The 13,121-nt window shown below is 42.1% G+C and overlaps 1 protein-coding gene across 3 annotated transcripts; it reads left to right on the forward strand.

Moving 5' to 3' along the window:
- Positions 1–463: 463 nt before the first annotated feature.
- LOC119742622 (threonine synthase-like 2) lies at positions 464–13,121 on the forward strand. 3 transcript variants are annotated; one of them, XM_038218746.1, is made up of 9 exons: positions 464–834; positions 1,913–2,177; positions 2,690–2,884; positions 5,253–5,405; positions 5,605–5,823; positions 7,018–7,166; positions 8,571–8,696; positions 10,958–11,097; positions 12,192–13,121. In XM_038218746.1, exons 2-9 carry the CDS (start codon positions 1,952–1,954, stop codon positions 12,424–12,426), a joined length of 1,443 nt encoding a protein of 480 aa, XP_038074674.1. In that variant the 5' UTR covers positions 464–834; positions 1,913–1,951; the 3' UTR covers positions 12,427–13,121. The 3 variants fall into 3 exon arrangements, with proteins under 3 accessions (XP_038074674.1, XP_038074675.1, XP_038074673.1); XM_038218747.1 differs by having other exon boundaries at positions 464–672; XM_038218745.1 differs by having other exon boundaries at positions 465–776.

Here is a 13,121-nt window from a genome sequence, read left to right on the forward strand (position 1 = left end):
CGGGGCGCGAATAGAATACACTTTGGATGTCCCTTAATCCGTGTATGCAATTGGAACGGGACATTTCTGGCATTTAGGAGGGTACAAAATCATTTTACATTTATTATAATACCTGCGTACGTACGTGTCATAAAAGTATCGTAGAGGGCGCTAAACAACCATATAGTTTGGGAAAAGAAAATCGCGGCCGGTTCCTGTTTAAACAGGATTCTCATGCCTGGGACCCGGTCCTTTCCGCAACGCAACACTACTCATTACAAGGAGTAGTCTGGCGGATATAGCGCCCTCTCATCGGCTATAAGGCAGAACCTTAATTCAGTAACGTTAACATTTATAACATTAACATTCCCGATTCTGAAAATATATTGCCACAGTCTTCATTACAATTTACTTTAGAGTCGAATAAACAACAGTTTCAGTTATTTAAGGTAATCCACCGTGATAAGAAGTTGAACTTCCTTTATAATTCGTTTTCTCCTAAGGTATATTTGCAATGACTGTTTAGGGCCACCGTAGTGGCAATCTTCGCGGCGGCGCGCCACCGTAAAAATAGTGCCTAGCCGAAAATCCGGCCCGATTTTCGTGCCAAGATCAGCCTGGTAACAGGATTTCATTCACAGCTGAGTGCGGAAGCAGCAAGATACAACATGAGTCAGGGTCTTTGCTAGATAGGTTATCGAATATCGGTTACATCGATCGAGGTCTACCTCCATGGATCGCACCACAGAGCAATGAGAGCATCTAGAATCCAAAAAAAAAATTATTTTACTTTCTAGGTGAGGTCACCTTGATAGAAGATAGGAATTCAAGTTTGAACCAAGAAGATCTATTCATGTAAAAAAATACACAACTTTGTCATGTTTTTTTGTGACAGGAATTCATATGTTAAGAACTGTAACAGAGGGAAATTGCTAGTTCTGTTTTTCGAAACTTCAATCCTTAATAAAAGTATATCCAAGTGCAGTAGAAGAAAAGCAAAATGTTTCTGAAAGCTTGGTTAGTCTACTTTCCAAGAAAAAGGATTTACTTGTAGAAAATGTACTTTGAAAATTCATGAGTTTGCAACTCTTATCCAGAGTTAACCATAATTTATGGTTAACTATCATCATCATAATCATTCAATTGCCACTCATATGGCACGGCATACGCTTCAACATAGAATTGGAAATTTCTTTCCCCCAGGATAGGATGCTAGTCTATCGCTGGTTGCTCCCAAGCTAATGCTGGTACCCATTTATTCTCATGGGTGGAGAAGAGGCAAATTAGGATGAAGTGGCTTGCCCAAGGACACAAGATTACATATGACCAGCAGCTGGATTCAAACCCCGGACCCTCTGTTCATGATTCAGGCACCCAAACCCCTTGGCAATATTAACATGCTCCCTAGCCACTATTATTAACCCCAACTCCCTCCAGGGACCTTTTTGCTAGAATCCTGCAAAATCTTCCATTATTTTTTGAATCTGGTCCATGGAGGGGTGATCGACCCCTGCCTGAATCCTGCAAAATCCTGTGGCAGTGCAGTGGCTGTCAACATGTTTGGCCAGTGACATCCTGGAGCAGTACCTAGGATTTCAAGCATAATCCAGGCCTATATATTTATGCATGGCTGAGCAAAAACAACACAAGGTCCAGCCCAAGACCTTGACAAAATGCATCCAACGAAATCAAAATCAGTAACGCACTTTGCCATGTAACCTCAATCCTCCAAATTCCTCCACTTTGGCAAAGAGGATTTTGAAGGATTCAGGGCGGTTAGGGTTAATTAATGTCACATGTGTTTAGAAATCATAGAAGTCATAGGACTGACATTTCAATCTTAACAGAACCTTTAACAACCGATACAATTTTATTCGGTGATAGTCGGAGAAAGTTCACCCTAGTCTCACCCATTTTTTTTTATCAATTCCAGAGTTGAACCACGTACCAGGTCTACACTTTGCCTGCCACAATGAAGTTTGTCACCACACGAGGGCAGGCTAGGGAGTATAGCTTTGAGGAGGCGCTCTTCTCTCCAGGCTACATGTCCGACGGTGGATTGCTCATGCCTAAGACCATTCCACAGATCTCATCAGATCTCTTGAAGTCCTGGTCAACTCTTTCTTTGCCTCAACTGTGCAAGGAAATTTTGCCGCTCTTCATTGATGAGGAAGAAATTAGCAGAGGGGATTTGGGAGGTATTGTTTTGTTTCATCGCTTGGGTGGTTTTATACATTTCTAAAGTCAAGGGAATTATTTTTTAGGTAACTGTCAAAATTTAAATTTTAGTCAAATTCGACTGAAATTTGTCTCGTACTCTGTTATGAAAAACAGGCATACATAGACCTTCAAATTAAGCTTTTTGAGACATTTTCTGATGTCATTTAATTAATATGTGTGAACATGGATCAGTTGTGTGTTTTTCTTAATGGTCTGGTTCTACTTTCATTTCAATGTCACGTTTTGTTGAAAAATGAAAATTTCTGATATATATGGATCTTACAATATCATCGCTATACTACAAAGGGCAATAGATGTGTGTATGTGTGTGTCTTCACGAGTTGATCACCGGCAAAGTGGATGTCAGGGCAAAAAGGCCCCCTTCCCCCTGCGTAGTGGGTCGAGGCGAAGCCTCATTCTCATGTCATTTACATCGTGGGTAAAGTCGAATTTTGCAAATCATTTCTCTTTCTCCTTCTTCACTTTCCAGCTGTGATTGACAAGGCTTACTCCCGTCTCCCCGTGGAGTCTGTGGCTGCTCTGTCCTCCTTCCAAGACGGTCTTAATGTCTTAGAGATGGGTAACACCAAGACATTGGCTTTCAAGGACCTGTCCACATTCGTTATGGCGCGTCTGCTGGATTATTTCTTTAAGAAAAGAGAAGAGCATGTGACCATTGTAGTTGGTGAGTAAACGAGCTCAGAATTTTTTGAAACTTATCAGAGTTGTAACGAGTCACTGATTTTTGTGACTCGAGTCGAGTCGAGTCATTTTAAAGAAGTGACTCGAGTCGAGTCGAGTCATTAGGTCAACAAGGTCGAGTCGAGACGAGTCACAGAGTGTGGTCGAGTCGAGTCGAGTCGAGTCAAGTATTTAGATCGAGTCAATTCGAGTCACAAATATTTGAACACTAAATTACAATAAAAAGCAACAAACACAAGAGAGAAAGAATACAAGGCACCAGTCTATTACGGAAATCCAAAGACATAAAGTATGCTGTATGGTACCCAACCAACAGTTTCCATTGCTAGCTCACGTCACAGAAAAGAAGATGTGAAACTTCGGTCTTATAACTGGTTTGGCTTCGGGTCTAGATATTGTTGTTCGCTGATCGCTGACAACGTTAAAACCTAATTGCATTATACAAAACTGTTTCTGATTATTTAAAGGTGGGCCCGTCCGTATCCATTTTTTGTGTGAAATCGGGACATGAATTTAGCCAGCGTTCCACCAAGAACTTCAAAATCGCCCGAAACCAATGATGAAACCACGGATTGAGAAATGCGTTTTAAGTCTGGTTCCGGGTTTAGCATTACATGCTATAGAACCACAAGGTGGGAGTCCGCGACACGGTGTATGTTTGTTGTTTCATTATGGAGGAAGGAAACAGACTGCCGCTGTATATAAACGTACATTATTCGCGAACATTAACGTGACGTGAACAAAAACTGGCAACGCGAACGGCGCAGCGTAAGTCATTGCAAATATTTTTCGCAAGTAAGTTTTGCTTTTATTTTGGGACTCGAGTCTTATTAGCCTTCCTCGAGTCGAGTCGAGTCATTCGTCATTTGCTCGCAGTGACTCGAGTCGAGTCGAGTCATTTACCCGTCGGGACTCGAGTCGAGTCGAGTCGCCAAAAAATGTGACTCGAGTCGGACTCGAGTCGAGTCATTGACTCGAGTCATTGACTCGAGTCATTACAACTCTGAAACTTATTCATGAAAGATGAATAGATGGTGAAAGACTTAGATGGTGAGGTTTTTTTCATTAGTAAACCCAGGTGTTGTAGTCGAGTACTTTTTCCAAGTAACGAGTACTGCCGAGTACTTAGGTTGCCTAGTACGAGTACTTGTACCTCCGAGTACAAGAACAGGTCTCCGAGTACGAGTACTTGTACCTCCGATTATAAGAACAGGTCTCCGAGTACGAATACTTGTACTTCCGAGTACGAGTACTGTACTTCCGAGTACGAGTACGAGTACTTGTATTTCCAATACGGCCATACGGCAAATGATTCATTGTGCGTAATTGGCCCAGGCCCAGTCAGACCAATATACAGACCCAATCACGGCTTGCTGTTAAATGTGTTTGTCCGGACGTGCTCAGAGGAAAATCAGGAAACTTTGATTTCTCCACAAGCCAATCAACCATTTCAAACTGAAAGTATCGATAAATAAGGCCGTGGTAAGCCGTCAAGCTATACCATTTTTCCCCCCCGAGTATATATACTGATATTCGAGTACGAGTACTTTAATGATCGAGTACAATTTCGACCTGTCGAGTACGAGTACTGTGCTGCCCGAGTACGAGTACCATCGTTTCAAGTACGAGTACTTTGACATTTGAGTAGGAGTACATGTACTCCAAAAAAAGTACTTGAGTAGTACTCGAGTACGAGTACCGAGTACGAGTACTACCAGACTACAACACTGGTAAACCCTCCTATGCAAACATATATTCTGTGCCAAGTTGTCCTTTCATTCAAATCAATCAAGTGACTGTTTTCAACAGTTAAGAGTTCCCAGCCTACATAAAGCAGGATTGACTGGCTATGACTGTTTATGTAACTTGACACAGCTATGCATTGACTGTAGGTGATTGATAAGCCAGCTGTGTCCAAAATTGCGACATCTGATCTGACTGTTGTTGACAAGCCTGTATAAATGACATGGCAGGGGAAGAGGATTGATTTTTTGACTGTCTGTGACTGTTTAAATAGCAGGAGGGTTAAAGCATTATATCCTTAAATCCTCCAAATTCTGATACCTGGGGGTTTTTTTAAAGAATAATAATAAGAAGAAGAAAACAATTCAATATAGGGATATGTCCATCATCAGTGTGACTCATTAAAAGTTGTATACTCAGTGCATGGTTTCTGAGAGTTTGTGAAAAAAGTCAAAAGCTTGCTCGGTTTGGACTCGAACCCACAACCTCCTAACAACTAGTGCAGATGTGCTAATCACTCAACAACTGAGCTTGCCATGGTCAGCTTGCCACTTTGTATCTGTTTTTAGCAGCGAGTTTGACATATTTCCAATTCCTGTTTTTCTCAGGAACGTCTGGGGACACTGGCCCTTCATCTATCGAAGCCGTCCGTGGATCACAATGGATGGACATTGTGGTGTTATTCCCCAAAGGATACTGCACTCAGGTACAGGAGCTCCAGATGACTACCGTGTTGGACGACAATGTTCACGTCTTTGCAGGTAAAACTGAACTTGAATTGTCTGCTCAGTAAACTGGAGCGAGGCCAGTTATGTGTATCTTCTTTGTGATTCTTTACAAGATTCTGTATTTTGAATGAGTCAGCCAGCACCAGTAGGTTTGGTTGAGATGTGGGCACAAAGCCAAATCTGAACCAATATGCAGATACAACGTCCATCACTTTTTTGGTTCTGTTTGTAGGGGAAGGTTCCTCAGATGACATAGATGTTCCAGTCAAAGCCGTTTGCCTGGACCAAGACTTCAAATCACTTCACAATCTCTGCACCATGAACTCCATCAACATGTCCCGCGTCCTCTGTCAGGTCACCGGTTACTTTTACGGTTACCTCAAAGTCTGTCAGAACATTGGAGATGAGGTGGAGATTGTGGTTCCAACTGGTGCAGCTGGACACGTCACTGGTGAGTGGATAGTTGGGTGTATTTGAGCATGGAAAAGTTAAGATGGTTATAGTGTTGGTTCTAGAATACTGATGGCTTGTGGATGTAGAATTCAAGGCACTTGAGGCAGAAAATCAAGGTGCTCCACATGTGGGGCCACGCCACATAATTAGGGGTCGTGCCGCCGTGCCTTATACATACATGGGACTGCAACATTACATGCGTACTAGCCGTTGTGTTTGTAACAAAAAATATGTAATTTAAAAAAATTATTTCTATTTTTTTCAGTCCTCTGACCCTGCAAAATTTCATGTCATGCTCGTAATCCAATAATTTAAAAAATGCTGGCCTTAGTGGTTTAGTCAACATTTCTGCTCAAAGTTGGCACGGATATTTTTCTGACCGCAGCATCACTACTGCAAGTGATCTAAGAGTGAACAGTATGAACTAGCTCAAAATTTGGTACAAAATTCGAATTATTCAGTCTGCATTCGTTGGACAAGTTTGGTAAATGTTCAGAAAATGCACTGTACAGTTTACCCTCTGCCGTGAAATTGGCCCTTAAGTCACGCCCTGTTCATCTTCTTTCTTTTTTTTGGATCAAATACTTGAAGGATTTTCACCATTTGGAACCTGTTTTTCAATAATTTATCATCAAGGTATGAACTTAAATCTATAGTCCATCATTTGCAGCCATCCGAAAAAGTAACTGGCGTATTATTGTTGAAAAACATACTTGGTTGAAAGATAGTAAGTGGACTAAACTCACTGTGAAATTAATCTTTCTGGCAAGCTATCATTTTGAAGTAATCAACGAAAGAAGGCCTTTCCAACGGTGCGTCTTAAGACGCACCATAGGAAAATTTAAATTAGTAGTTCGTTTTGTTATTCGGCGCAGTGCGCGCAAGCATTGCACGACGCTTGGCGCGCGTGGTTGCTATAATTCGTCGGATCAGTGCGCGACATCGCGTATAGCTGGAATTCAAAACAATTCAAAACATGATTCAGCAACTTTTGATTTGAAATTGAGATCCTAGAATGCTTTTTTCTCGGAATATACAGCTGAAGCTGAGCTGAAACTTCATCAGGTTAGTTGTTCATTATCCTTCATTAGATTTTGAACACTTTTGTTGCTTCAAACGAACAAAATGCACAAATTACAAATGATGGACTATATCTTTAAAACAGAGTAATTTAAAATTCTGTCAATACAAGGTGGATGCATTGCATATCACATGGGTCTACCCATCAAGCTAGTGTGTGCAGTCAACAGCAATGACTTCATACATCGTATGCTGACTACCGGTGAACTAGCCCGGGCCCCAGAAGTCATCAAAACCCACTCTGTCGCCATGGATATCCAGGTCGGTAAAATAACTCCAGTTATGCTGTAGACTTCTTGCATACAGAGTATGCCAAACAAGTGCAACATTCAGAAAGCCAGTAATTAAAGCCGTTTAATGTTTTTTCTTCAATAAATTATATATTACATTAAAGCCTGACTATTTCTCAATCCACTTCTTTTTACCCCATTCCATTTGGGTCCCTAGACCCAGAAATACAATCAATTAAGTGAAACGGTGTAAATTTTACTTGGGCCACTCTCACCTGTGATGGCACCAACTTCAATGCCTATTCACTGCTTAACCCAGATTCAGCATGTCCAGGTGAGAGTGGCCCAAGTAAAATTTACACCCTTTCACTTAATTGATTGTATTTCTGGATCTAGGGACCCAAATGGAATGGGGTAAAAAGGAGTGGATTGAGAAATAGTCAGGCTTTAATGTAATATTAATTTAATTGAAGAAAAAAAATCATTAAACTGAAACAGTTTTAATTATTTGTTTTCTGAATGTTGCACTTTTTTGGCACACTCTGTAGAGCGCCCTCACTGACTGTGGAGCGCCCTCACTGACTGTGGAGCGCCCTCACTGACTGTGGAGCGCCCTCACTGACTGTGGAGCGCCCTCACTGACTGTGGAGCGCTGACTGTGGAGCGCCCTCACTGACTGTGTAGCGCCCTCACTGACTGTGCTGCGCCCTCACTGACTGTGGAGTGCCCTCACTGACTGTGGAGCGCCCTCACTGACTGTGGAGCGCCCTCACTGACTGTGGAGCGCCCTCACTGACTGTGGAGCGCCCTCACTGACTGTGGAGCGCTGACTGTGGAGCGCCCTCACTGACTGTGCTGCGCCCTCACTGACTGTGGAGCGCCCTCACTGACTGTGGAGCGCCCTCACTGACTGTGCTGCACCCTCATTGACTGTGGAGCGCCCTCACTGACTGTGTAGCGCCCTCACTGACTGTGCTGCGCCCTCACTGACTGTGGAGCGCCCTCACTGACTGTGGACAGGTCTTTGTCCCTCTGTGATATGTATGAGTAGACACTCTGTTCTCTCATTGTCATGGAATTTAAATAACAAATCCTAGTCCTCAGTAACAGTCTGTGCAGGGGGTGTATATTATTTTTCTAAGTGCAAATATGCAAGAAATCATATTGCATCCAGTAACCACTGGCAAGAGCATGTCCTTTGACACAGTGTTCAAGGAAATGATACGACTTGTATTTCTTGTATTTCAAACAACTCATTTCCTCTTTTATGGCAAAATGAAAGTATAACAATAATTATTTACTCTACTTAGATTAAGCACATGTACACAACATTTTGAGTTTTTTATTATTGGAAGAGGCATCCTAGAGAAACGATCTTTTTACTTGTGGGCTACATAGCTTGGTAACTTAATGTTGTTCCTTTTTTTCTTGACAGAATCCATATAACATGGAGCGCATCTTCTCATTGTTTTCAAACCGCGATACGGCCTTGGTCAAGAAAGTGATGGATGAATATGAGTCTGGAGTCAAGACTACACTTCCAGCAACTTTGCTACAGAAGGTATAACATTGAGACTGGGGGGGGGGGGCTTTTTAAATCAAGGTCTTGATTTCAATATTGATATTTTATTTGTTTTCACCCTCCTTTCGCAGTGGATATCTTTCTGTCTGGACATGCACACTGTGTGACATTGGTTGCGCTTGCTGTTTATCTCACAAAGGATTGTGAGATTTCAACATGTACCTGTGCATCATTTGTCAACCCTTGTTTCAATGGTTCTTGATCCATGACCTCTTGCTGCCAAAATTGCAGCTTCTACATTAGCACTTTCAATTTCATTGTAGCTACTTGTAGCATTTTTAGTTTTTCATACTCCTGTCTTTGTAATTGCTGTTCCTTTAACAGCTGTTCCCGTTTCAGTTTAGCCAGTTCTCGCTTGACTTTAGCTTCAGTCAACTTCATGCTTGATATGCTGGCTCTTGAAATCCTGGATGAAGCCACAGACTTTCTGTCATCTGCAGCAGATGCAGCCTCATCAGCAAATCCGGCCCCGGTGATGCTCCCCTCGGTACCGGCCCCTGTGGTTCCACCACGCGTTGTTCTGGACACTGCCGCTCGAGTCTGTTCTGCATCTTGATGTACAGGAATCGGTGCATTCGTCTCCATGATGAACGCAGTTGCGAACTTTATGTAACCTCTTAAGCTAGTTACATAGACCAGTGAAATGCACGTGTGAACGCACTAACAAAGGAGTCTTAATGAAACAGTCCTCTGGCTTGATTGACTGTTTATTCTGCCTCTTCTTGTCACCAATGGCAGCCCAGTCCTGTGTCAGCATGTGTGGTTCGCTGTAACAATAAACAACAAACTATCAATAATTACCTAACAATGGTTACTGGGCATACTAGCAGATTAATAATCATAACACATATGAACTATACTGGGCAAACACTTGATTTGGTTAACAAATGCAGATTAAATCTTGATCCAAGTCAAATTACTTAAGTTATGCCAGGCTACTTCTTGTCTCATGTACAACATAATTCACCTTTATCGAGGTAAGTGACAGGTAATCTATGCATGCATGGGCTTGATTTAAAGAGAGAAATGCTCAAATGAACCCACAATGAATTAAACAGTATATGCGTGAGGGTAAAGTACGCACAAATCCCCGTTACAAAGTTCCCTGCAGTACTACACACAACAGTCCATGTCGTTTACAGTACATCGCCAAACTTTAACGATAAAACAACCTCAAATTCCTTATTTCCCACTTGCCCATATCTTCCATTATTAATCTATGTTAAGAAGGGAATCCTAAAGTTTCTATTAACTCGCCAACTGTTGCATTCCTTGGGCTTATTTACACAGGATTTTGTGAAATCTTGACCCTTTTATCTTGACATCTGAACGCAGAAGTTTCTAGATCTTGATGCGGCAATGATTTGCCGAATGAGAGCGCGCGCTATAACAGATTTACGCCGTTACAATCGGTTTTTATATAATTTTTCAATTAAGTGTGATGCACATTTTCAGAATTTCCTGAGTTTCCAGAAATCCGAGCTTCTGACGAGAAAATGAAGGTAAGATCAGAGGCTGAACCGAGGATACCCATAGAGAAAGGACAACTGACTGACATTCTATGTGCATGCGACAGGAAACTAGCTGTTCTCTTCTACGAGGCTGGCAATCACGATTTCATGAGTGACCGTCGGGAGACGAGGGCCAAGTTCGGGCAAGGACCATTAGTTGACTAGTGGTTGATTTGTGACGTACCTTACGCCTGCGCACTAATAGCAGTGTGCGAACGTCTCTAGTCGAACGCTGGTCAAAATGTCATTGCAAAACGTCTGGATCCTGGCTCCCTGCTGTACGTTATGAACGCGCGGCTATGGTTACCAGCGAAGCAACCAACCCCAGTAGGTTGGTTCCAAATAGTCGACTAGCGTAGTTAACCATCGTCGACTAGACAGAGTTCGGGCAAGCGTTAGTCGACCAATGGTTAACTATAGTCCTTGCGCGAACTTGCCCTAGATGGGACATTTAATTTAAACGCCCTCAGCAGACCATAGATCGAGTCATGCCAGTCAAAACGTTGCAAAGCTTCTTTTTTTCTGCTCCATGAAATTTGCCTGTTTAAAACAAATCCATTTTAGGTTGAAGAAGAAACCGGCTGAAACACAGCAGCACCGAGATCACGAGCTACTCTGGTCCACCCCAAAATATGGTCAAATCAAGATTTTTCCTTTTCTCTTCAGCAGAACATTCATGACACGGCATTTCGTTTTCTGACATTCTCCTGGTGTTTGTTTTCTCATCAGATGCAGACCGTTCTGTCCTCGGCTTCGTATGGCGATGACGTCATCGTGAAGACAATGCAGCGATGTTGGCATGACCACCGCTACCTTATCTGTCCTCATACAGCCGTGGCCGTCAGTTATTACTTCAGCAAGCTGGACCGGTCAGTTCCTTAGTTGAATATGACTGGTTTCAGTCTGAAATTTGTACATTAGTTTATTTCTACAAACATGTTGTGAAATTTAGATATTTGTTTCCAAACAAAGATTTGTCAGACATTGTTTAAGCACTTCAATGATCTCTTCAGTTCCCAAGAACATTTGCAGAAATCATTGTGGGGGAGGATTACTTTTATTTTTAGGTTGGCTGCCTTCCCCCTCCCCCCCCCCCCCCCCCTCCTCATCCTACTCCTCCCCCCTCCCCCTCCCCCTCCCAATAATAGTTCCAAAGGTATTCATCTAACGGTACAAGAAGTAATCGGTCTAGGTATTTAAAATACTCTGCTGTGAAACTTGTATAAGCAACAGGTATTCTTCAATTTATCTTTCAAAGGAACATGGATAGTGACCCATATTACTAAACACCACAAAAAAGTCCACACTCATTGGAGGGGTCATAATTTTGAGTCTGATCGTCTTATGCCGACGTCATTTATGTAGATCTTTGGGGATGTTGTTAGCTAATTTTGATACTCCGTTTGCTACCAAAGACTGTAAAGCGTCCAAGATTGACAACGGTTTATGAAAAAATGATGCAGTTTGAAAAAATGTAAATTTAAAGATTAAGCGAGGAGACATTGCTAAGAGCGAACACACACGCCCGTAATTGGCCCCTATCGACCGCACAGTGCCTGAACAAAGCGCAGGTCAAGCACTGTGCGATCAATATTCCCTGCCGTTCGTTTCGGGCAGTGTGACATTGTCACGCAGCAGTTTTCATTCGCGTACTCTTTAAACTTGCAACAATTCAAACTGCATCATTGTTCATAAATTGTTGTGAATGTTGCACGGTTAACAGTCTTTGGTAGCAAATGGGGTATCAAAATGTAGCTAACAACATTCCCCAAAGATCTATATAAATTACGTTATCATAAGGCAATCATATAAATCAAAATTATGACCTGTCCAATGAGGGTGGACTTTCTTATTTGCGGTGTTTATATAAGATAAACTGGCAGTGATGCTATGGAAAGGTTTGTGTTTCCACTTATAAAAGTTTTGTCTTCGATTGTTTTATTTGTCCTTCCCATTTTTACAGTATGGCGCCCAATCAGACTCCTCACCAGACAACTGTATGTTTTTCCTCTGCTCATCCGGCCAAGTTCCCTGAGGCTCTGTTAGCGGCTGGTTTGGAGCCTAAGCCCACACCTTACATCAACAACCTGCACACCATGCCGACGCATTACACGGAGATGAAACAAGGACAAAACTGGGAGAAAATGCTGAGGGACAGGATTATTGAGATTGGTAAACGAAATGGAATCGGTCAGTAAAATTGGATGGATTATTGAGTTTATCAGATTTAAGCAAACACCTTTTTTTTTGAATGTCAGTGCTAACAATTCAGGCAATTCACAATTTAGTGCGCCACCAAGAGTTTGCCATGGAGAGTCCATTTTTCAAGGTTACAGTCGACAAAACACGGCCCATTTGAGTGAGTGTCAGTAGACAACTTGAGCTAATTGGTTATAGATTGAGACATATCGTTCTGCCGCCTTACAAAAAACAGACCATATTGATAAAAAGGAAAGAAAAGGGCAAACATATTTTCGAATCATACGCTTACGAAAGTACTGACCGGAAAAACTAACATTTTGAAATGTTCCGCGCTGCGAATTTGTCGACCATCTCCCACAATGCACTGGTAAAAATTATCTCTCTGTGTCAAACTCTTGGTGGCGCACTGCATTGTGAATCGCCCGAATTGTTTAAATGGTGCAATTCAATAATTTAAGACAGCCATAACTTGTACAGGGAGATGCTAATTTCAATACTGGACTTTGCCTTTCATCAATGTACTATGAAATGTTATAAGCTGTCTCAAAATACAATATACAGTAATTAAACTCCGGCTAAGACGGCACTCTCGGGATGAGAGAATTTGTGACGACTTACGCGAATGTCGGCTTCTGCTGCAAGTCGTCATTTTGCCGACCTACACAAATACACAAATTGAATCACAGAGTGA

Source organism: Patiria miniata, unplaced genomic scaffold, assembly GCF_015706575.1.
Source record: "Patiria miniata isolate m_02_andy unplaced genomic scaffold, ASM1570657v1 HiC_scaffold_6, whole genome shotgun sequence".
In the NCBI taxonomy this organism is placed as follows: domain Eukaryota; kingdom Metazoa; phylum Echinodermata; class Asteroidea; order Valvatida; family Asterinidae; genus Patiria; species Patiria miniata.

What these genes read in the sequence shown, in the direction of transcription:
- LOC119742622 (XM_038218746.1), top strand. Translation starts at nt 1,952, where the DNA reads ATGAAGTTTGTCACCACACGAGGGCAGGCTAGGGAGTATAGCTTTGAG. An exon ending in TAGCAGAGGGGATTTGGGAG is followed by an intron (nt 2,178 to 2,689) that starts GTATTGTTTTGT and finishes TTCACTTTCCAG; the next exon opens with CTGTGATTGACAAGGCTTAC. An exon ending in TGCAGCTGGACACGTCACTG is followed by an intron (nt 5,824 to 7,017) that starts GTGAGTGGATAG and finishes TGTCAATACAAG; the next exon opens with GTGGATGCATTGCATATCAC.